The 23,605-nt window shown below is 40.8% G+C and overlaps 1 protein-coding gene across 1 annotated transcript in view; it reads right to left on the bottom strand.

Moving 5' to 3' along the window:
* Nucleotides 1-379: 379 nt before the first annotated feature.
* The window catches only part of DENND4C (DENN domain containing 4C), a 132,048-nt gene continuing 108,822 nt past the window's right edge, over nt 380-23,605 (bottom strand). The window contains exons 27-33 of the mRNA XM_074994973.1: nt 22,206-22,388; nt 20,266-20,455; nt 17,208-17,453; nt 15,248-15,365; nt 10,492-10,645; nt 6,832-6,896; nt 380-6,548 (exon numbers count right to left, since the gene is read on the bottom strand). Of these exons, the coding sequence (XP_074851074.1) occupies nt 6,412-6,548; nt 6,832-6,896; nt 10,492-10,645; nt 15,248-15,365; nt 17,208-17,453; nt 20,266-20,455; nt 22,206-22,388 (1,093 nt within the window). The 3' untranslated portion in view covers nt 380-6,411. The remainder of the gene's footprint in view (nt 6,549-6,831; nt 6,897-10,491; nt 10,646-15,247; nt 15,366-17,207; nt 17,454-20,265; nt 20,456-22,205; nt 22,389-23,605) is intronic.

Below are 23,605 nucleotides of genomic sequence, written 5' to 3'. Positions count from 1 at the left end.
GTTACATTTTGGTTTGCTCTCTAAATAGGGGTGGGGGACAGTGACTGACCAACCTCCCCCCCCCCCCCCAAAAAAAAAATCAAGTGGGAGCCATGCAAGTAAGCAAAAATTCTTCTCACTGATGTGCCCCTGAATTAGACACCTCACTCACCCAACAGGGGAATGAAGACTGAGGTTCAGGGCTTTCCCCAGGCCAGGTTCACTCTTCTGGACGTGCCAGCTTTGGGTGAGGCCAAAAATAGGGGGTTCAGCATGTAAAAGGGGCTTCTGGTAAACAGAATGGGGGTGGGGAGGTCTGAACAGGCAGGAGGGATCTGGGGGATTGGGAAGGAAGTTGCAGGAACCAGGGGGGCGGTGTGTGTGTGACGGGATGGCACATTTCTGGCTGCTGCTTCTCCCTGCCAGGCAGAGCCCATGGGCTGGATCTAGCCCTGGCTTCCATGAGTCCACTCCTTGAGGCTTCACACCCCCACAGCAGACAGCCAGCACTTATGCTCTGGGCCTGCAGGGCTGGAGCATCAGTGTTGGTTTCCCACAACTAGGGGTGTGGAGATCAGTTGTCCTCTGAGCCTTGCAGGTCATAGGTTCCTCACTCCTGCTCTAAATGCTTGATCTTCCCTCTCCTAAGGTAATACACATTCACTCATTGACAATTTCATGTGAGTTCATTCAGTCAGATCCACCAACGCTGAAATTTTATAAAAGGAATACATTTTACATCCAACTGCAGAATTCTATTTGTCCTTTTCCCTGGAGTGAGTAATTTTCTTTCCTGAGAGGTGAACAGAATAGTTCTTAAACTATTGCTAAGGAGCTATTCTTGGCCAAAAGTCCAGGGCAAAAACCTTGACTTTTACACGCCTCCCCCTACCCTCCAGAAAAATATTTTTCCATTCCAGACAGTCTGCTAGTAAACAAGACTAAATTTTCAGTACTTCATCTATTATGTGTAGCATAAAAGGAATGAGCATTTAACCTATTGAAATAGTTATTTACTTTCCAGTTCCCAGGCAAGATTTATTGATTTGAGCAATACGTCATTTGCTATGAGAAAGCCGTGACTTTTAATAAAGCAACAGTCTTACAAATGTACTAATGCTACATTGGAATTATATGGTTAAAATTTCACACATCCACTGAATTCAGGTTTCCACAGCCAACATCTCTGCTAAACTGCAAGTCTATAAAAGGCATTAAAGTTCCTAGGTACAGTAGTACTGCACAAAGTGGTAAAGTAATAGCTATTGTGGGAATGATAACTTTTGAATTACCCAAGCTGCTTATGTAAAGTTTCAGCTACAATTATATTAACTGGACAGGGTGTTGGCTTTTTGCTTTTTAAATGTCTGTGTGCTGTACTCTTGAACAGACCGAACACATCATTTTAAGTTTACTTCTGTTTTAAACAAAGCACTTTGATGACGAAAGTCAAACAAGAAAAATGGGAGCTCCAAATAGTAGTTGTGCATATTTTATTTTCAGAAACAGGTGTTTCTGAGCTATACAAAATTCAGAATAAACAAAGCGCCAAATACATTGTCAAATGTACAAAAAAGAAATAATTGTTAGATCAAAGCACAGTAAACAGATGTCATTTTTGAACAGTTCACAGATTCTAAACCAGTGCAAATTTTAATGTATTAATAGAAAACCTCCCAACTCATTTACTAAATTGAGTATTCATGCTACTTCCTTTTATCCTTACTAACAGTTTATTTTTAAGCTCCTTAAAAGGAGTTCAGTGTGCTTGTATAAAACAGGAAACAATCACTTTTATTTGCACCATTGATAGATGCTGAAAGAGACATATCAATCCACTGTTTCTTTTCTAATATGCATCACAAAATACAGGACAGTAAAAACAAAACTGCACCCAACTCAACTGTTCAGTTTCAGTCTTTGAGGTTAACGAGGATGGGGTAGGGGGTTTTGTTTCTGAAAAGTTCCACAAGGAAAAGCTGATACACAGAAGGCACCTGAAGTTTCCATAGGATTAAAGGAAAGAATTTTTAATTTGTAAAGGCTATCATTAATTTAATAAAAGCTTTAACAGTTAATGAAATACACACTTATTTCAATTGAAGAAATTGAGGATCATTAATGTTTTGAAACAAATTTCTACTTTAGGCTGGATTCCTCAGTATTTTTTTAAAAAGTTTTTAAACAAAAGTTGTTATAAAAATATAGATTTCTGTCATCTAATTCATGCACACTTTGCAAGCATATCCCATGCTGCAGTAATTAATATGAAAATAGTGAAGTCAAGCTAAGGTATATATATCCTAAAATTGAGGCAGTATAGAAAAAACGTTCACAGGGTGGAAAAAGTCTAGTAATTCACAAAGGCAATGTCAATTCAGAATTCAGTCAACATGTAAAATTCAGCTACAGGTTAAGACTAACTTAGTAGTAGTTGAGAAAAAGGACTATAATTTAGTTTAAGATAAATTTAATAAACATTTTTCATTCAGAATTTACTGTCTTAACTATAAAAACGTGAAGACAAAAATACGGCTATCGGCACCAGACACAGATGTTCTACTATTTATGATATGTTACATAGCAATTTAATTCAGTTCTGTATTTGTTCTATATACACAAACTTCCTGGAATTTCTTGCATTTTCATTTACAATAATTACAATTAATTTTTTTAATGTTCTGAAATGTATTCACTGTGCACATCCAGCTCTCAGAGTTGTCCATTGAGAATCTTGATTTCCAACTGTGAAAGATCTTATTTAACCTTACAAAAAATTCCGATGTTTTGTTTAGGGAAGGGCAACAATGACGGGTTTGATGCACTGTACATTGCAAAATTTTTGCTCATTTCACATAGTCCAACATTCTAAAGACCATGCAAATTCAAAGATTTTCCCGTGTTTATCTGTGTTTTATTCCAATATGCTCTTTTTAACATCTCTCAGGTTCACTCAAGATCCCACACACACTTTGGCATGCTTGAAACCCAAGTTACTCCAAGCTCCACTTCATGAAACTTTTATTTGGACCCTGATTTTGTGCACACTAATCGCAGGCTCTTCAGAGGCTATAATCATCTGTAACCATGATCTTATGTTTAAAAATCAGGTTTCCAAAATGTATACAGCTTGGCTGCTGGCTACATATCTTTTCTTGCTTATGCAGAAGGAAAGAACTGGGGCTGAACTCATTAGACTCCTCTTTGGATGACACCTGGGGTAAGCTCCCTCATAATCAGTGGATTTATGGTAATTTGGATCATATGAGGATACAGTTCAAAATGCTAATTCTTAGTCAAGAAGCTTCCAATTTTATTCCTTCTCTCAATCCCCACACATCCACTGCCCACGTTCTTATTAGGTTATTGAACCCCTGCAAATTATTTGTAATTTCTTTAGTGCCTCAAGGAGGGGAACAAAAACCCATTTAAAACGTAATTGCAAAAGCTTTAAAGAATTTTCCTCATGCATTTTGGGTTTTTCAACCATACAATATTAATATGCATTCAAGTCTAGTCAGCTGCCATAAATGTTGTTCCGAGGACAGTCATGAGGGATTGCATATTCACATTAGGAAAGCATTTCTCTCTGAAAATTCAGCTCTAGGAGAACTTGCTTCAGTCTCTTAACATATGAAGAAGTCAAAAGGAGGAGTAACAGGATATCCGGTGAGAAGGAGGCAGTAACTTAGGAGCCCTGAGTATTTGTTATTCTCCAAGTTCTTCGGAGCAAATCTAGGTTCAGGTTAGATGAAATACTGTGACTATACAGCCACCTTGAAGACTTGCATTTTTTCTCATGCATAATGGAATCTATTCTAGAGTCAACCAACTATTAAAAACCACAAATATAATCCAAGCAGTTCAAAAAACCCAAACTCAACAAAACAGTCTTCAATGTGTCCTTGGTTCTAAGCTGTAAACTAATTGTTAATAGGTTTTATGACTGACTTCTGTGTGAAACTAAATGCTCTTTTAGCTAGCTGAGGAACAGGTAGGTACAGTACAAAAGAACAGAGATTACATTACAACATGCAGAGGAATCAGTGTGGTAAATCCAGGGACATTGGAATAAACCAGGACCATAAACCTCCTTAGCCTTTACAAAGTGTGTAAAGGAAAACAAATTTAGGAAATGAGCCTTTAATGTTCAGAATACCATGTCACAAACTACTCTGGATATCAACTCAAGCCCAGTTTCAGATTAAGGTTTGCAGCAATGCATATGGGAGCGTTGTTAAAGCAAATTGATTAAAAATGCCATCTATAATTGTGAGTCTTAAGAGGATGGAAAAAATCCAGTTATTTTATTATTACTCAGTAGGCAAAACATTATAGAGATTTTCTGCAGCTGTGGCAAATAAGGGTAGCTAATAAATATTAGGATGTTCAAAGAATATTGCTGTTTAAATTGCTTCAAGCAGCCACAAGGTTTAGCTGCTTATTATTTAGGATCATCAGTGTCAGGTATTTTCATCTTTGTGTTGTTGTACTTTTAAAGCACAGTACTGAAGCAAGGATTAGGTACAATTTTTGGTATCTACATAAAACTTAGATGAGCAAGTACTATAATGCAAGTGACAGTATGGACGAATATACTTCACAAGGATTTTTAAATTTAAAATATGAATTAACAACATTGAGGGGAGGGGAGCAGAGAGAAAAAAGAAAGCACCAGTTCCACAGGTGAGTATAAGAAAACAGCTCTATACTCATTGCTGAGTTTGTCTGATATCTGCAAAAAAACAAAACTCAGAAAAGCTAAAAATGACAGAATAATTGAAATGAAGTTCAAGTTTTACGCTTATGCTTCTTTGTTTTGAGAACTGAAAATGCCCAATATTTTCATTGAAGAGGTTCCAAATGAACGTCTATATTAACATGGCCTAAGATAACCAATTACTACTTTTAAATGTGAGCGTTCAGCCTACAATACCAAAAATATTTTCTGATACAAATATGCAAAATCCATTTCTTTGCAGGAACATATATCTTCTAAAAATGTTTTGCCAGCAACATGTTAAAACTACTTTGATGTGTCCGAGGAGGGTTCAGTTACTGGCACTTTCAGTGAAATCCTAGTGCCCCAGTACAGGGTTAAAATGACTAAAGTATGACAAATGAACAAAGATGCAGGCATTGCAATTATATGAACAAGCTGAAAGTGAGACAATGCCTAAACCCCATTGTGTTAATAATTCACAAATGCCTTCTTCCAATTCCTTCTTCCAGGAGCATCTTCCTCAGTAAGTGATGGACATGTACTGATTCAGCTCATTTGCTTTATGCAGAAGCAGCACAGCTATCCACAAATGTTGCCATATAATTTATTTATGAAACTATTTAGGTCACAGACTAGTGTCTGACTTTCATCTTGCAGAGCATCAAGCTTTGTCAAATAGGTGTGCATGGATTTTTCATCTACAGGCAATCAGCTAAACAGTTGTATATAAATATGTATAATTAAAAATATTCAAGCAGTGCAAAATAATTATCCCACAGGTTAGAGAGATACTAGGTATGGGACACGCCCGAAGCTGCAAGTTCACCCCAATGGGCACTTTTGGGGGTGGGGGGGGGTTAGGGCAAAGAAATCTTATTTTCTGGTCATCATTTGTTTGTATCAAAACCTTTTTGCTCCTTAGTTTCATTAATCTCTCTCTCTTTCTCAAGCTTGCAGAAAGACACCCATGTCTGCTCAGGGCAGAAGCCCATCATTGTTTGGGAGAACAAAGCGGTGTAGTCACAGTGCATCTAATTTCATGGAGCAGAAAACCGAACACAGAAAAGCTCAAGTTTTATATTATAGCCTAAATGGAAGAGTTATTGTCAATCAATAGATGTTTAGATTATTAACATGGACTACTGTCAAAACAAAAGGTAATAACTAAAGCTACTGTTTGGTATTGCGACCCATCTAAAATAGCTGGATTGCAAGTCACAATTCAAGAATTCCATAAATATGTACATACATACTGCACACGTACAACACAAAAAGATCCCTCTTGACCAGTGCACTTAACATGCTTCTGGGCTAGAAAGGCAATTCAAAACACACACTTCTAAAATATCCTAGTACTGATGGTCCTTAAGTAAACCACCCACTAAATGGTCTTAATGAGCCACCATCTACCTTCTCAATGACTTGATGCTGAAGATGGGAGACAAACAAGAAGAAACAAAGTATGTACAGAAAAATAAAATTAAGGCAGATAAGCCATTCAGTAATGGAATATCCTCGGTATTAAGGAGTTTTAAAAGGTAGTTTATAGCCCTTTTCACTATTTCACGAGGTCCCAAAGGGTGATTTGATCTGGATACAACTTGCTGGACTTAGTCTTTGTTTAGGAAATTGAATCCAGATCTACTTATTCTCAGGTCTTGTCCCACCTGCTTCTGTTTTATGCAGTTCCATCAGCTCTTCCCTCCTTTTTAAATGACAGGTGCTCCAAAGCATTTCCTGCACCACTCCACACTACTACTCGGAGGGGCGTCTATTTTCTGCATCTTCGCAAGCACGTCTGTCGTTAAATTTTCATATGCAAGTCTGTATTCGCTGTCAAAAGCCTCTGGAATAAACACAGCATAGCTGAAAGTGCTGCTTAAATGACTTCTAGTGCACACCATAAATACTTTCCACAAATAAATAAATATTAAAAGATCTAGATAACAGAAGTAACATTTACAATAGGATTCATTAATTACTCTTGAAGTAGGAACACTTGACACTTGAAATGCTGCTTAAGAACTCAGGAAACAAAAGCCAATTTTTTGAAGCTAGCTGTCCCATCAGTTCACCCAGTGAGCTCTCTCTTTGTACATTATGCACATTTCACAGTATTTTCAACTTACCAATGTCAATGTTCTCCCTCCCAAGAGACACTAAAGACAGGAAAAGGATTTCTCTATAGAAACTCCTGTAAAATTTTAAAATGTGAGTCACTGCAAATATAAAGTACTCAAAGTCATTGCTGAAGACATGTTTATCTCCTATACACACATTTGTTTACATTTCCAATATTTGTACTGTAAGTAGGTTTTCAGTGTCACCAATTCATAATTCTATGAGATCTGCAGTTTTTGAGCTCAGCCCTTAGAGTCAAGAGCTTATGTGAAAATCTCAACTTTCATTAAAAATGTGTCAGCCCCCTCTTGCTTACGGAGAAAAGGTTGAAAATGTGACCCCAAATGATTCACAAACTACTAAGCAAATAAAAAACCCACAATGTATTTTTAAAGTCTCATTTTTAAGTTTCTCATAGTTTTTGATACTTGGGATTGACAATGCTCTGTGTTTAGTTTCAGAAGTTAAATTTTCACCGCAACAGAATTATCCACATATTAATCAAGGTGCATGGAACTAGAAGCAAAGTTATTTCAACACCTTGAAAATCCAGTTTTTGTATTTCACTCAGTCACTACTTAGTGACTAGCGGAGGCTTGAAAATTAAAGACTGCCTGGAGTGAGCGGGCCTGGGATGCCAACAGAACTGCCATGCCCCTGGGCAAGAAAGGGGTACACTCCAAGCTCCTGGAAAGGGTGTGTGGTGGGAGGAGTTCAGTTGGAGAGGGCAGCGCTGGGGGCTCCAGTTGTGATTTAAAGGGACCAAGGCAGTTTCCCCTATTTGAATCCCAGTGTGGTTGGCCAGGAGCAGGGAAAGGGCGCAAGGGGCAAGCAGGGGCTGGAGTGAGAACGGAAGAGAGCTAGATCAGAAGAAAGGAAGGAGCAGGGTGAAGAGGAAACAAAAGGGAAAGGGAAAGTTCATGGGGGCATAGCAGGCCCACATTCCCAGAACGCACTCTAGGGATCCAGACACAATGTGTTGGGGTTCTTTTGGATATTGCTTGTTTTGAGATGGGATTAACTTGTTTTTTAGTTTGTTGTGAAAACTGGGATTACTTATTTCTAGCACGAAAGTTGGCAATATTTATAACATGGGAAAAACCTGCTTGCTGAGCAACTTCCCAGCCAGGGAAAAAGGGAGCCAGAACCTGTTGCAAAAGAGGTTGTCAACCTTGCCCTAGCTACTAAGAGCCAGCTAATACCCTTGGGGAAAGAGGGACTTCAAGCAGCAGAGGATCAGACTCCTCCTGGGCAGACACAAGCAAGTGAGTTATCGGGGCGTTCTCCTAGCTATAATTGATAGCATAAAATCTGCTTTCAGCAGTTTAAAAAAAACAGATCCAAAGCTGCTTTAGCTCCCCTCCCCAAAACAAAAAGGTGCCTGTGCCCCAAAGCATCATTCTCTGAAGATTCATCTTTGCACCGATATTTCTGTGTGCTGGCCCTCACAATGGTGTGTGCTTGCGAGCTCTAGTCAAAAATGGTAGATAGCCAGAAACAAAATTTTCTGTGTGTCATATCTATTCCATTCACAGTGGGGTCACATCACACAACTGCAGCATGGTACTCGGAGCTCTTAATCCCATGTACCCCTCAGGTGGTTTAAATAGGGTTACCACACATCTGGGTTTTCCCCAGACTCTTCCCCTTTTATAATCCTCTGCCCTCTGTCTGCACAGATGTTCCACATAAGAGGAAGTGTCTGGATTTTTGCAGAGCCGACCTTGTAGCTCTGAAAAAGTTGGCTCTGCATACCAATTGACCCCTCTGCTGCAACTGCCAGATCCTGCCCAGCCCACTCCTGGCCCCCAACCCTGGGGAGGGGAAAGACGGATGGCTAGTGCTGAGTCCTAGGCCTATACCTGCTACCCTGACAAAAAGCACCACTGTCCCCCCTCCCCATCTAAAGAATGTGGATACAGCACAGGCACCAGCCTTTTCCTTTGCCTGGAGATGCCAAACCCCCAACTGAGCCCCAAGCCCCACCTTCATCCCATATGTTCTCACAAACCTTCAGCCCCACCTCTGCTCTGCCATTGGCCCTGCCCCAGTACAGTAAACCCTTGAAATATGCGCAGTCAAGTTGTATGTGTCTCAGGTTAATGCAACTGCCGTCCCTGATGGTAGAAGGGAAACTGCTCCTGTCAGGGATGGCGGCCTGACTTGTGACCGCCACCCTGACAGGAAACCACTGCTGCCCCTGACAGGAGCAGTTTCCTGGTCTCTGGAGTGACGGGAAGCTAGGAACCAGGTGGCAGCCTGCCTCCCCTATGCTTGCAGAGCCAGGAAACTGAGCAGGGCAGCAACCTTGGTTAGTTTCCTAACTCCAAGGGGCAGAGAGGAGCCGGCGGACTGAAGCCAGGAAACTGAACAAGGCTGCTGCCCTGCTCAGTTTCCTCTTTTTGCAAGTGGAGGGGAGCCAGGAGCCAGACTGCTGCCTGATTCCCAGCTCCCCGCCACTTGCAAGACCCAGGAAACCAACCAGCTGGTCAGTTTCCTGTTTCCTGCAAACAGCAAGCCACAGGGAGATGGGAACCAGACAGCCCCCTTGTTCTCAGCTCTCTGCCACGCTGGGAGCCAGAAAACTGACCAGTCCTGCTTGGCTGGTGAGTTTCCCAGCTTCTGCAAGCCCAGGGGAGCCAGGCTGCAGCCTGGCTCCTGGCTCCCCTCAACTTGCACAAAAATTTGAGTTACACGGGTGGGGGGCAGGATGCAGAAATGCAACTCCCCACATAACTCGAGGGTTTACTATACACCCCTTTCTCTAAAGGCCCATTGCCCTACCCCTTTTTGTTCCCACCCACCTATTTCCATCCTCACCCCCAAATGTGTCCTGTTCCCTGCTCCATACCCTCCCTCCCAGCATCTCAGCTCACTGCAGAACTGCCGATCACAGCAGCTGGGAGGCACTAGGAATAAGAGGGAGAAGTTGGGGCCCAGTATTGGGTGGGGATGTTTCAGGCATGAAGCACTCATGGATTTGGTGCCTATGGGGGACACACCAGCATACCCAAATCCTATCTCCCAGTACATCCCCTCTTCCAACAGACCCCCCAAAATCCCTCCAGCACTCCTCAAATTGTTGTTCTCCACTCCAGTTCCCGCGATAGCATTCTATTTTTAGAAACCAGACAGCTGGTAAGCCTAGAAATAAGGGTACTACATAATCCTCAACCTCCAGGTGCCAACTTTTTCCCCTTACTCAAAACTACTGTGTAAAATGCTGTGCAGAGTCCTCCTGGCCAACAACTCTCAGGCAGATGCACTCCACTGGTTGTGAAGAGAGTTCATCAGATGCTTTCAGTGACAAATGTAAATTTGCTACATTGATACAGCAAGGCCCAAGGTTTCCACATATTTCATACCTGATTTTGCATGACTATTTGCTTCACTTATGTTTACCACGCTGATCTGCACCTAACTGCAGGAACTGCATGCACAGGAGTAGACCTACACATCAAAATCTGTGTGGATCTCAAGATACCTGAATGAAATCTAATCCTAAACATCTGGCCATAATGTGCATACTGATTTAGTAGTCTGAGAGTGGGTTCAATGTTCTAGTATCATGTATGGGAGGCATTTACAACACTTAAGTGGTATATGGTCCTGGGGTAGGTTTGGGTATGAGGGTTCGGGGGGAATAAGAGACAACATAGTCCCTTTACCTTTGTCTTTTGATGTCTGGTTTAATTTTCTGCAGAAGGAGGTTGATGGGTTTAACAACATCATTATACTGAATACTCAGTTTGATGCTCTCCACTAAAGTGCTTATTGCCTGCTGATCTTCTGAAACTACAGATGATTTCTTCTCTGCTGAATCTGGTAGGAGAAATGCAGCATTTCAGACCAATACAAAAAAAACCATGCAATTTTTCAACAGTCTCACTGTGCAGTGAGTACAACATACATGTAGTCATTGTGAACAGAGAAGTTTTGTCCATCCTCTCCTAGAACAACTGTCTATACACATTCCATCACGTGTCAGTATGGCAGAGACTGTAAAGCTTACACACTTGGGCTATGTCTACACTACACGATAAAGTCGAATTTAAGGCAGTTAGCTCGATTTTGCAATGTCACCGTCTTCACCATAAATACTGTTAGGTGGATTTCAGGTAGCACTATGGTCGATGTTATGACACCGTGAGAAGTGACTCAACATAGCGTCAAGTTCAAATTAAAAAGTCCGAATTAAGCCTACTGTGGAAATGCCATGTCTTTCAATAGACTTTATTAGTGTCCGAAGGTGTCCCGTATGCATCCGACAGTGCTCCACTGTTGTCCGCAATGGCGGCTTCCATCTCTGCTGTTTACCAGGAGTGCAGAAATGAAGTAATGGGAAGCCTGTGAAGTTGAATTTGGTGCCAGGAAGCCCATGGAGGCTAGCCTGTGGGATCACACTTGTAAGAGTCTGAGAAGCTTTTCTTTCTTTCTTTGCTATCAGTGCGGGGAACACATCTATCCATTAAAGATAGCCCCAACATGGAGTTCATGGTTCTGTAAGCTGAAGACTTGGTTGGTTGTTTTTTTTTTGCAGCACTGGTGTCAGGCCCTGTCCCACCACATCACGTGGCAGCTAGGCTGTGGGGGTCATACTTGTACAAGAGGCCAAGAAATCTCCCGACAGCAAAGATTTCAGGGGCTTGCTATCGTCAGGGGTGATGTCCACCCCAGCAGCAAAGATTTTTGAGAACTCGCCACCCCCATCTGAGCAACACTGCAGGGACCATGTCAACTGGCCCTCCAATCTACGACCCCACACCCTCCTAAGTCAATGAGTCAATGTTGGGCACCTGTGTGTAGTGAAGTGGGCAGCCAAAAATCCTGCATCAAAAATGTTTTTTTTTCTTAACCTTTCCTATCCTTCTTTTTCTTCAAGCTCTGCACTGTTCCTGTAATATTTTCAGGGATGATACGTCTGGAATCAAGGGGGGGATGGGCAGTGGCTGGAGGGCAAGTTGAGAAGACTCAGACACTAGACGCTTTTTGTAAAATCTTTTGATAATTCAGTTATAAAAGCACGAGATGTCAGTTAACTTGCCCATGTTTGCTGATGCTTTCTTCCCGATCTTCGTTTCTTTCATGCCATACCTTGGTTTCGGGGAGAGGAGTAGATGAGGGATCAGTTCACATGGCATAGTCATGTGGGTGATCCCAGCGTACATACACATTGTGAGTCCTTACTCTTCCTTCTTTCCTTCTGGAAAAATGGCTGTTTGCTTCTAATTGGAGGGGTATGAGGGCAATGCAGGAAGATGACATCACATACCCACAACCACTTGCAGGGCATTTTTTTTTTTACTAGCAAAAATACCCAGAATGCTATAGGGCAGAAGAAACTGTGGGATAGGTCCCCACAATGCACTGCTGCAATAATCGATATTTGGAGATGGAGTGTGGCAGCAGTAAGTCGACTTTGTGGGGAATTTGTGGGGCGGTGATGATAGTCAAATTAGAATTTATAAAACCTAGCATTATAAAATCAATTTTAATACATTCAAATTTATCTTGTAGTATAGACACAGCCTTGGCGTGTGTCCTAACAAAGGAATATTAAAGACCAAACTGCCTCCAGTTCTCAAAATGTATATTTTTGTAACAAGATCTTTGTATAGTGACACTGATATAAAAATGTTTTTTAGTGCTACCATATCTCGTTATATTGAATTCAGACACACTGTTACAAAGAAGGCAGACACACAAATCAGATGTACGTAGCTGAAGGCTGCCATGTTTCAGCCATGTTGCGTTCATTTATGTGCTGCAAATTCTGAGAGTTAAGTTCATTCTAAAGAAAATACAGTTAGTAGTTTTATGCCACTAGCCTGCCTTTCAGAACAAATTGTCATGGAAGAAAATTGAACCTGCCATTGCTTAATTTGGGCTACATGCTACTATTAGTGCAGTCATGGTAATGCTGAAACAGAAATATTGCAACAATGACAACCAACAACTGATCTAACCAGGCATAATTTACTTATTTACTGCAGTGTTTTGGTGCATGAACTGGTTGTTCTAAAGTGCCAGTGAACAGACATAACGAAAGCAGCATATCAAGGGGACTGTGAAGTTAGATTTCAGGCAGCATCAATCCACAGTAAAGCTGCCGAGCAAGCAAGGGGCATTTGTTGATGAAAGTCATATATATATACACATGATCATTCCCAGAAAGTTTGGGATAATCTAGATGTATAAGCAAGATTCAGTTCACTTGATGTATATCTTCCTGGTTTTCACATGATTTCTGAATTTACTGCAAGTTCTCTGAACAGTACTATTTGACCAGTTTTCAATTCAAAACCAAAACCTCTGTTCCCTTATTTGTATCTTATGACTTTGCATTGAGGGATATGCTAATTAGAGTTGTAGATACAACATGGGAAGATTCAAACTGTGTTTGTTTCATATGGATGTCAGCAACCCCTTATTAAATAAAAGCAAAGCAACTGACACTAACATCATCCTCTGCTTCGCCTGATATTTTTTGATTCAGTCTGCTCCTTTGGGGAGGAAACTCTTCTTTGGTGTTTTACTGTTCTGAGCTCATTTCTTAACATTAACACAAGCAGAACAGCTGTAGCCAGACAGAATCCCACTGCTCTACTCCATCTTGCCTGCCCCTCTTCGGTGCCTCAGAGCACACAGCACAAAGAAACAGCAGAGTCTTGAAATATTTTGAGAGCACAGATGTGCTAATCTCAAACACCGTCCGGTGCCTCACAAACACAGATGTGCTATGTCAGCATGACCCTGGACTGAAGAATACAGTTAAGAGGGCTAACGGTCTAGCGACAGCCTCTGGGCTTCAGGCTGCCCTTGGCTGGTATTGATAATTGATCCACCCACACTTTTGTCCCAGGAAGGGGAATTTTACTGCCTGTGTGGAAGCTTGCCCCGTTTCTATAAATTTAGTTACCTCTGTCCTTACAAGTGTAACTGCCTTGTAAGAGCTGGCGTCACAAAGATGAACCAGTACAATTGGTACCTTGAGATAAGGAAGAACCTACATGCCCCAAGGGGTGTAAAGAGGGTCCGGCAGCCTACTCTAACTGAGCTCCAATTTCCTGTGCCAGCCGGTCGGGTAAGGTTATTGCTTCCCGAGGACCCAGGGGACCCCCTTCCTCCTACAGTTCTTCCCAAGGGATTCAGTGAACAACGTTGGCTACGCCAGGAGTCAAAGGACACGGGTGAGAATTATACCTGCAATTTTTTTTTTTGTGCACATTTAATAGTAAGACCTCTTTAGTCTGAGGCGTCTGGTCCTCAAATGGGTAACTTTCTCTAATTGACATGTCATTTGTATCATCCTACTATAGTAGCTAAACAAATAGAGCAATAACAGTGTAACCATTAAGATTTTATCTAACTTTTCCTGCAACTGTAACCATTAAGACTTTATATAATTCTGTAACCATTAAGATTTTCATTTCTGCTTTGTAATAAATAGTAACCATTTTAAGCTTCAGCCTGACTCCTAGTTGCTGTAACTCGGCCAAACACAAAGAACCTTAGCCGGTTTGTCTATATTCAGCCTGGTCAGTGGTAAGGTGCTGTAAAAGCTGAGCACTGAGTTGTGTTGCCTCCACGGAGCAGACTCTTGGGGCACCCGTCAGCCTCACTGGCTGCCCACTGCGAAGGGACAGTCTGTCCTAGCAGTTACAGACTCAGGTGTGATAAGGCTCACAGACCACTCATTACCCGGCCATTGGCTGACAACAGCTCAGAAAAATAAAAAAATGTTTGAGACTGACGTAATACAAGAGTACACAGTACAGGTTGGACCTCTCTCGTCCAGCACCCTTGGGGCCTGACTGGTGCCAAACCAGGGAATTTGCTGAACCACGGAACATCAATATTGTCTAGCGCATTACCAACACTTCAACTATGTATGCATGGTTCAAAATTCTCTTGCTGTAGCAGAAAATCATGTGAATTGACACCACCAGTATAAACACTATCACTACACATGGTAAATTAGCATGCGGAAAGGTGGCAACTATTAAAAATAAAAGCAAAATATTTATTCTACAAAGATTTTCTTTTGAAGCAGTTTTTCCCTTTCAAGAGGATACCGAGAAGGCAGGCAGGTCAGTAACAAAGCAAAAAAGTTCAAACCCATGCCCTTACTGAAATGTATGTACATGCTGATATTTGATCAAATCTTTCCCCTATTTTACATATAAGCCTGCAGAGAACAAAATACCACACAGTTTGTAGACAACCAATGGTTTCATATCAGGCTTCACGTTATTTAGATTGTGTCATCTCCCAAAATATGGTGGGTGCTTTGCAATTCCAGGAGAAGACAGTTCTTGCCATAAATAACAATCTACTAAGAAGCCTTTGGGTAGAAAGAAATGTTTAATATCAACTCCCATGCCCCATCACACACACACTCTCTTTCACACTTGTTTGACTTACTGAGATTTCTCCAAGATATGTACAGAGGTTCTCCAGGCTCTTGATGAAGGTTGATATTGTCCCACAGTACCTGGATGTACACTAACTTACTGTCTTGAGACAGAGATGACAAAGGAAGCTAGAATGGGGGAAAACGGAAGTTTAAAGAGGTCAGCGCAGGATCATGCGATTCAAAACTTGATGACCAGCCTAAAACATTCTGTATCTTATCTGTGTTGCTAAGAAGATTTCTGATGTTTTGAGACACAGCATTAGAGAGGCTAAACTGTGGATTTAACTTAAACCCCTTCCAGAGTGATAAATGCTAAACCAAACAAAGGCCATTCATACTGGAATAAGAACATTTGCACAGGCTCTATTGATATAATTGTATTGCTGTACTACATGAATACTTAGGACTCTGGTATGAGATTCGGCCTCCTAGGGTACTTATTATACACTGCACAACTGCAAACATACTACAGGTTGAACCTCTCTCACCCGGCACCCTCAGGACCTGACAGGTGCCGAATGAGAGAATTTGCCTGACCACCACAGGTCAGTATTGTCTAGCAGTATTACCAACACTTCCACTGCTTGCTGGGCTCTTAGAAGACATTTAGGTATAAATTACAGGTAAATAGCACAGAACATGGAGAGCCAGGACTGGTGGCTGGAAACAAACTTTATGGGACCACAGGAAACTTGGCAACACCCATGACAAGTGGTCATCCAGCTAACTAAAATCATGCCGGATTATGGATGTTGCTGGATGAAAGTGTTCCAGATTACAGAGGTTCAACCTGTACCTGCCCTGCTGTTTAAATGTGCCTGAAATGTTACGAGCAGATGGTGATCCTGCCACAAAAGGCTTTACGTTATCTTTTTGTTAGTTTCCAAGCTCCAAGAAAGGAGAACATCTGAACTCTATTAGCAGGTTGGGAAAGGCAGCTGCTCTCAGGTATTTTACTAAGAACACAAATTATCCCTGGTAACACCACACATCAAGTTCATCAGATCAGTTATCACAAACAAATGAAATTTTTAATTACAGCTCAGATTTTCATGATTTTTACAAAATTAGAAGTGCCTTCTGAATAATTAGGCAATTGCATGAATTGGAAGCAAGACATGGACAAGAAAGTTCATTCCCAGTCAGTGTAAGCTTTTCCGTGGTAATATAGTGTATTTTCCAGCTTAGCCTGTAGAGTTTCCCTACTGATGGGACTTTAGCCACATTTATTGACAAACAATTCCAATACACGTTTCAGGCATTTAAAAAGCTAGTGAAAGAATATAAAAATCAAATGCATAAAAATTATGAGATGTAGAATAAGCAACTGGTCATATGTGCCAAGCACATATACCTGATGACTTCCAGTGTACACCTTTGGCACAGTACAGTATTACCCATCATTGGGAAAAAAAAAAAACCTAGCCTTTAAAAGAAAGCATGAAATGGCAGAAAATCATGCACCTGACTCTCTACCCTTTCCTTCCATTTTTAATCAGATGTGACTCAATCAATGTATGCTAACAAAAATTGGAGGAACAAAGTATGAAATCCAACCCAATATCTGAGCCCGGTTTCACTGTGTGGTAGGGAATCTGCCTTGCTGTGATGTGCTATAACTTTAACTGCTGTTCGTGAATTGTTAGAAGTCCCCATAGCTGCTTTCTACCTCCTACCTATCAGCAGCAAAAAATCACACTTAGTTCTAAAAATCTACAAAAGGATTCCACAGCTAGAGAACAGTTTAACCAGCACCAACAGTTTTTTTCATTCAGTATCAGCATTCAAGATAACATGTTTAAAAGGAATCTAATAACGATGATAGAAGTAGAAATGTGCAATTTGGTATTGAAGTCCAGGGTTTTTAAACTACTGTCAAGCAGGGTTTTCCTCAGACTTTTTAACAAACAAAAATAATTCAGTGTGCTGCAAAGTTTGTGCATGACAAATTACTCTTACAGCACTCACCTGCATGCCATCATTACAGTGTTCGGATGTCAGAATGAGTCCTGGCAAGTTGCTAGGTAGATCCAAGCGCCGGAAATACCAAACCAGGTTCCAGAAAATGATGGGATGTTGGTTGATAAATGTGGATGTGTGAATCACTTGTTCCCCCTCATTCTCCAACAAAGACTCGAGCTCTTTACGTAGCACTAGAGGGCTCAAATAGGGTACAGACAGGGGGCGAGGATTGGGCCTTTTCCCTAAGGGATCCTGAAACAACAGCAGCAATTGTTACTGTACAACACTGAAGACTTTTTGGCTCTGAGAATTACTTCTCAGGATCATTTTCCATAGCAATCTTAAATTGCACTGCTGCAGAACTAACATTTTTAAGTCTTTTGTAAGTAATGAATGTACAACCATTGCAACTGGGTCATCAGTTCCAATTTCTGAACTTTTCCTTCTCTCTACTCATACAAACCCAACTTGTTAAAATAATAACAGGGAGGTAGCCCTACTAGTCTGTACTCCAACAAAACAAAGTAGCAGAAATGTAGCACTTGAAAGACCAACAAACATACAAACATTCTGTTAGTCTTTAAAGTGCTACATTTCTGCTGCTTTGTTTCTTGGAGTTTTGTTGTTAAATAAGTGCTCTATGGAAGATTAAAAAGCAATGTTGAAATACAGTAAAATGTTGCAAAAATGTAAGTCAATCAGGAAGCAGCTCAAGTGGAAAACAAATCATCATCAAACAGCAGCCACTCTAAGACCATCAGAAGGCAAGACGCTGTTTAACGTGGAAGTGCCTATTGTAATGAACTCCATTTCCCCAGCCCCTGCTTTCTTATATACAAGAGAAGCCATCTGAACCATTTTTTGTGTGGGGAGAACACGTGGTAAATTAAGGGCATGGCTTCTTGGCATAATGTGGTATGTTTATTATTATATGGTTCACTCTAGAATGCTGGTCAATTGTTTATAAATTTCTGTTCTCTTTAGAAAGGTCCAGGAAACATTTTTACTTCCGGAGAAGAATCAAGAAGCACTGCTTAAAATGTATACAGGAAAGGCAATCCTTCATGAGGGAAACGGAACCTGGGAAAAAAGCCTCTATGTCTACATGTGCTAGGAAGACAAATATGGTTACACACTTTCTCATAAATGTTGTTCTTCAAGTTGTGTTGCTCTTATCTACTCCAATTACATGTGCACGTGCACTGTATGCACAGTTGTTGAAAGTTTTCAATAGTGGTTATCAAACAGGTTGACTGTAGAGCCCCCCAGAGCAGCGCCAGTATGGCATGTGGTATACAACCATGCCAACTCAACTCCCGCTTCAGTTCCTTCTTGCTAGCTATTCTGACAGCGGGGAAGGTGATCATGAGGGGCAGCATGGACTGAGTTTAAGACCCTGACCAAAGGAAGAAAGAAGAGCAGCAAAATACAGACCCCGGGCTACAGAAGAGCAAACTTTGACTCCTTCAAAGAACTGATGGGCAGGACCCACGGGGTGCTAACGAGGCAGAAAGGAGTCCAGGAGAGCTGGCTATATTTCAAAGAAGCCTTATTGAAAGGGCAGGAACACACCAATACAATGTGCAGTAAGACAGACAAGTAAGGCAGTCAACCTGCTTGGCTTAAAAGCGAAATTTTTGATGAGATTAAACATGAAAAGGAAGTGTAAAGGAGTGGAGACGTAGAGGAGTAGGAAGGAGTATAAATCTATTGCTTGAGTATGCAGGAGTATAAGCAAGAGGGCCAAAGCACAATTGGAATTGCAGCTAGCAAGGGATGTGAAAGGTAACAGGAAAGGTTTCTATAGGCATGTTAGCAATAAGGTGGTGTCCAGAGAAGGTGTGGGACCCTCACTGACTGGGGGAGGTAACCTAGTGATAGGAGATGTGAGAAAAGCTGAAGTAGTCAGTGGGTTTTTTGCCTCTGTCTTCGCAGAGAAGTTCAGCTCCCAGACGGCTATATTGGGCAGCACAGTATGGGAAGGAGGTGGGCAGCACTCAGTGAAGAAAGAATAGGCTAAGAACTATTTAGAAAAGCTGGATATACACAGATCCATGGGGCTGGACCTAATGCATCCAAGTGCACTGAGGGAATTGGATGATATGATTGTGGAACCATTTGCCGTGATCTCTGAAAACTCATGGCGATTTGACTTTGACTTTAGCAAAGCCTTCGATAGGGTTTCCCATAGTAGTCTTGCCAGCTAGTTAAAGTATTGTGGATTGGATAAATGGACTGTAAGGTGGAAAGATAGCTAGCTATATTGTTGGGCTCGATGGGTAGTGATCAACAGCTCAATGTCTAGCTGGCAGCTGGCATCAAGTGGAGTACCCAAGACAGCTGTTGGGGTCAGTCCTGGGGCCAAGTTTTGTTCAACATCTTCATTAATACTGTGGATGGTGCAGGGTCCTGCTTCTGTTGGGGATGGAGTGCTGACTCCATAATGAGCTATTTTAAACTACTTTTTGGTCTGAGCAGACACCAAAGACAGGAGTCGCGAGGGTCGCGTGTTTGCACAACAGGAACTGCTGGGTTTGAATCCCTGAGACTTGTATGCCCTAAGTCCCAGAGGGGATGAGGGCAGGAAGAGGAGAGATCCTCACACAAGTTATAACTAAGGATAATTAACACTAAGTACAACTACAGAAAAACAATGCTAAGGAGAAGCAGAGCACTTGCCAAGTGAGAGAACCCACTGTTCCTTCTTACGCCCACCGAAGGTTGTTGGAACTGAAGTTGGGGGTGCCAGGCTGGCAGGGTCATACATAGAGCACCATATTCATGTCCCTCAAGGGGGCTCCACAGTGACCAAGAGGGTCGCTGCTTGGGAAAATGTCTGACATTTTGTCAACACACTTACCTGGAACTGATATGAGTGAGCACTTAAAGAAGAAAATTCTTTACTCCTAGGAAAGGGGGAAAATAATACTACACATCTCAACCTGGTCATGCCCACAGTGTTCAGGAATGGCAAGCAGCAGATCTCTCAGGCTGTTCTTTAGGTAGCAGTTAATTGGCATTGGGTTAGATTCACTCAGTATCCAGCATCTTACTTGCAACTTACCACAACTTCTTGCAAGCTATTGGGAAGACTAACTGTTGAAATGCCATGAGATGGTCTGTGTGAGAAATCAATATTTTGCAGTGGGCCTCCAACACTATGGCTCCGAGTCAAAGACCCTCCTCGTTTTAATGAATTGATGACAGATGTCTTCATTGACCTGGGGCCCTCGCTCTGTTCTTCTGGCATATCACTATTTGGGTTTCAGAAGAGAACATGTTAACATATCACTATTCAGCAATACCTACTGACAGTTACCAGTCAGATTCTAACACAGGTGTCTGAGCTAGTTTGGTATTGGAAGAAAAGCCTGGATCGTTGGGTTGGCACACCACCATCCAATAGGGAAACTTCACACAATGAAACCACCTTGCTTAGAAACTCCACGGGACAAGAACTGCAAAGTATTGTCTGTCAATACATACTAGTTAATATGAATTTATTTGGCTCACGCTCATTTTTGCCCCATCTTTCCTTGGGTCTGCTTTCTTTGAACTGTCATGAAACTGACTTATATGTGTAAGTGTTCACAGGAAGCAAGTTTAAGCACTGACTGAATAAGCATAAATGTTTGCAAAAATCCTTAACTTTAATTTCATGTCAGAAATGCTCCCACACTGCTACTGTCAGGGGACTGAAGCAATGCTGTGAGATGCATCTGACCAGTCATAACTAAATAGCCCAACTTAGACACAACACACAGCACATAATGAATATGCAGAACTATTTGCAATCAATGCACTGCACACAGTTGAAATGGCCTTAAAAATTCAGCTACTATAGAAAAACAACCACCACCAGTCTTCTCCAAATATTTTGCAGCAGGAGAGAGAGACTAAATTCCTGGGAAAAAATTTAGTTGCCCATTATTTGTTTGGCTCCACTGAGACATTTGTAATAAGTTAAAAGACAGTAATCCATTTTAAATCTTTGAACATACGATCAACTAATACTACACAATGAAATGTCATATTAACACCTTTAGAGGTTAACTGACAAGTGCATAATCAGAGCCACTCAATTTTCCAATGGAAAAATTTGAAGTTTTCATTAAATTTAAGTTTGATAAAAAATTAGTTTTGAACAGTTTTTAACAGTAGCCCCTAAAAATGTTAAAAAAAATTAAAGCAAATTAAAGCAGTTCTACATACATTCTGTGCAGCATAAAGCTATGCCTACACTAGAAGCATCTGTCTACAGAAGTTATTGTCAGAATATATTTTTCAGACTTCTGTCAATAGATCATGTCTACACATAAAAGTGGATCAATCTTTTGATCCGCTCTGTCAACAAAAGGGCCATCAGAGCATTTACACAGATTTCTTTTTATGACATTTTCTTTCAACAAAATGCCTTTTGTGTGTAGTTGCTCTGCTAGTTTTGTGTATAAAACTCCAGTTTTGTCTGCAAAAGTCTCCAGTGTAGACGTAGACTCTGGTAGGTCTAATACTGCATTTTACAGAACGCCCTATGTTAAGCTCTCTAACCGCTCCCCTCCCCCACAACCACCAAAAAGGTGAATCAGAAAAAAAAAAAAAAAGAATTATTTTCATAAGATGATAAACCGCATCAGTTCCACACACAGGTAAAGTGCATACTTAAAATATCTTTAAAATACATATTAAAATTCATAGAAAATTGTTCAAAGTTCATATATAACTGAATTTCCGTAAAGCATTAATTTACAGAGATGAACTTTGAGCAATCTGATGACAACTATACTTAAAAGGAATAATAAACAAGGGAAGACAAACAAATAATAGTAAGAATGCCTCTTCTATACCATATTCAGCACACTAGCATTTAATGTACAGGAGGGCAAAAGTATGCTAAATTTTCACTCTAATAGACATAATATTCAAAGTGTAAGTAATTTTTAATGGTATGATTATGAAGTATTTCGTTTAGAAACTAAGAACCATTTGCCTCTTTCTCCCCTCTACCTTTGCTCAGATGCAGAGCTGGTTTCTTCAGTTATGGTCTGGTTGGGCTTTGGATGATCTGAAAAACTGATCAAATCAGCAACGGCAGAACCAGATGCTGGTTTCTGCTCCAGAGGATCCGTTGTTAACGGAATGTTTCCACTATGTAAACTATCTCCAGAGGTACTTTGTTTGAGAAAAAAGCTAAACAAGGACATGACAAGAGAAATGGAGGAAAAAAAGACATTAAACACACGTTATATATGTTTGAAATGCTGATCGTTTCAAGTATGTACAATTATAAAAGTACAAAAGAAAAAAGAAGCACTGTACATGAAAACCTCCAAAACCCCAACGCTAGTAAGACTTGCGCTGAGCTCTAGAATACAACTAGCATCTCTCATTATTACAAATATATAGAGAAAGCACCAAACACATGAAGTGAGTCCCCCCCACCCTACTGTGCCTTTCGCAAAGGCAATCAAGCCAAAGTCTGTTTTCTTCCTGACTAACCACTTAAAACAATAGTTATTGCACAATACACATTTGCTACATCAAAACAATGTACAAATTAGAGATGCAACATGAACATTATCTTTTCTTCCTATTTATCTTTTATGTATAAGCTTTATTGAGACTTTGGCTCTCCCAGACTTAAGAGGTAAGGAATGTGTAGCTTAGGGCCAGGAACCAGGTATAAAGATATGCACTGTGTGATCATTTTAAAATTATGTTCAGATTGTGAGATTTTTTGTCATCTGTCTTCATCAGTTTAATATGGCAGAATACAAAGTTGTTGAACCAGCCATAGATAAAAGGCTCTCTGTGTTGGGTCTCATATTCCTATTAATTGTCCAGGTTCTGTACTAACTTAAAATTAATCTGTAATAACATGACCCTGACTACACCAGTCTTGGAGGGGAAAACCTTGCTTGGTGAATAGTAACAGAGAGATAGCCATGCTAGTCTATATACTATCAAAATGAAAAAGCAGTCCAATAGCACTTTAAAGACTAACAAAATGATGTATTAGGTGATGACCTTTCATGGGACAGACCCACTTCTTCAGACCATAGCCACACCAGAACAGACTCAATATTTAAGGCACAGAGAACCAAAAATAGTAAATCAAGCTGGACAAATCAGAAAAATATTATTAAGGTGAGCAAATCAGAGAGCAGAGGGACAGAAGGGTGGGGGTGTCAAGAATTAGATAAAGCAAAATAGGTAAAAGAGTCCCTATAACGAGCTAGAAAATTGGCACCCCGGTTCAAACCACATGTTAATGTGCTGAATTTGAATATAAAAGAGTACAGCAGCCTCTCTTTCCAAACTGCTGTGAAAATTCCTCTTCAATAAAAACACTCCTGATTCACAAACCTGTCAGCCAGCACTTTAATGGATTGGGCCATTCTGTTAAT

The sequence above is a fragment of the Carettochelys insculpta genome, chromosome 5 (genome assembly GCF_033958435.1).
Source record: "Carettochelys insculpta isolate YL-2023 chromosome 5, ASM3395843v1, whole genome shotgun sequence".
In the NCBI taxonomy this organism is placed as follows: domain Eukaryota; kingdom Metazoa; phylum Chordata; order Testudines; family Carettochelyidae; genus Carettochelys; species Carettochelys insculpta.
The sequence above is the reverse complement of the archived record's forward strand: the minus strand, read 5'-3'. Positions and strand labels throughout refer to the sequence as shown.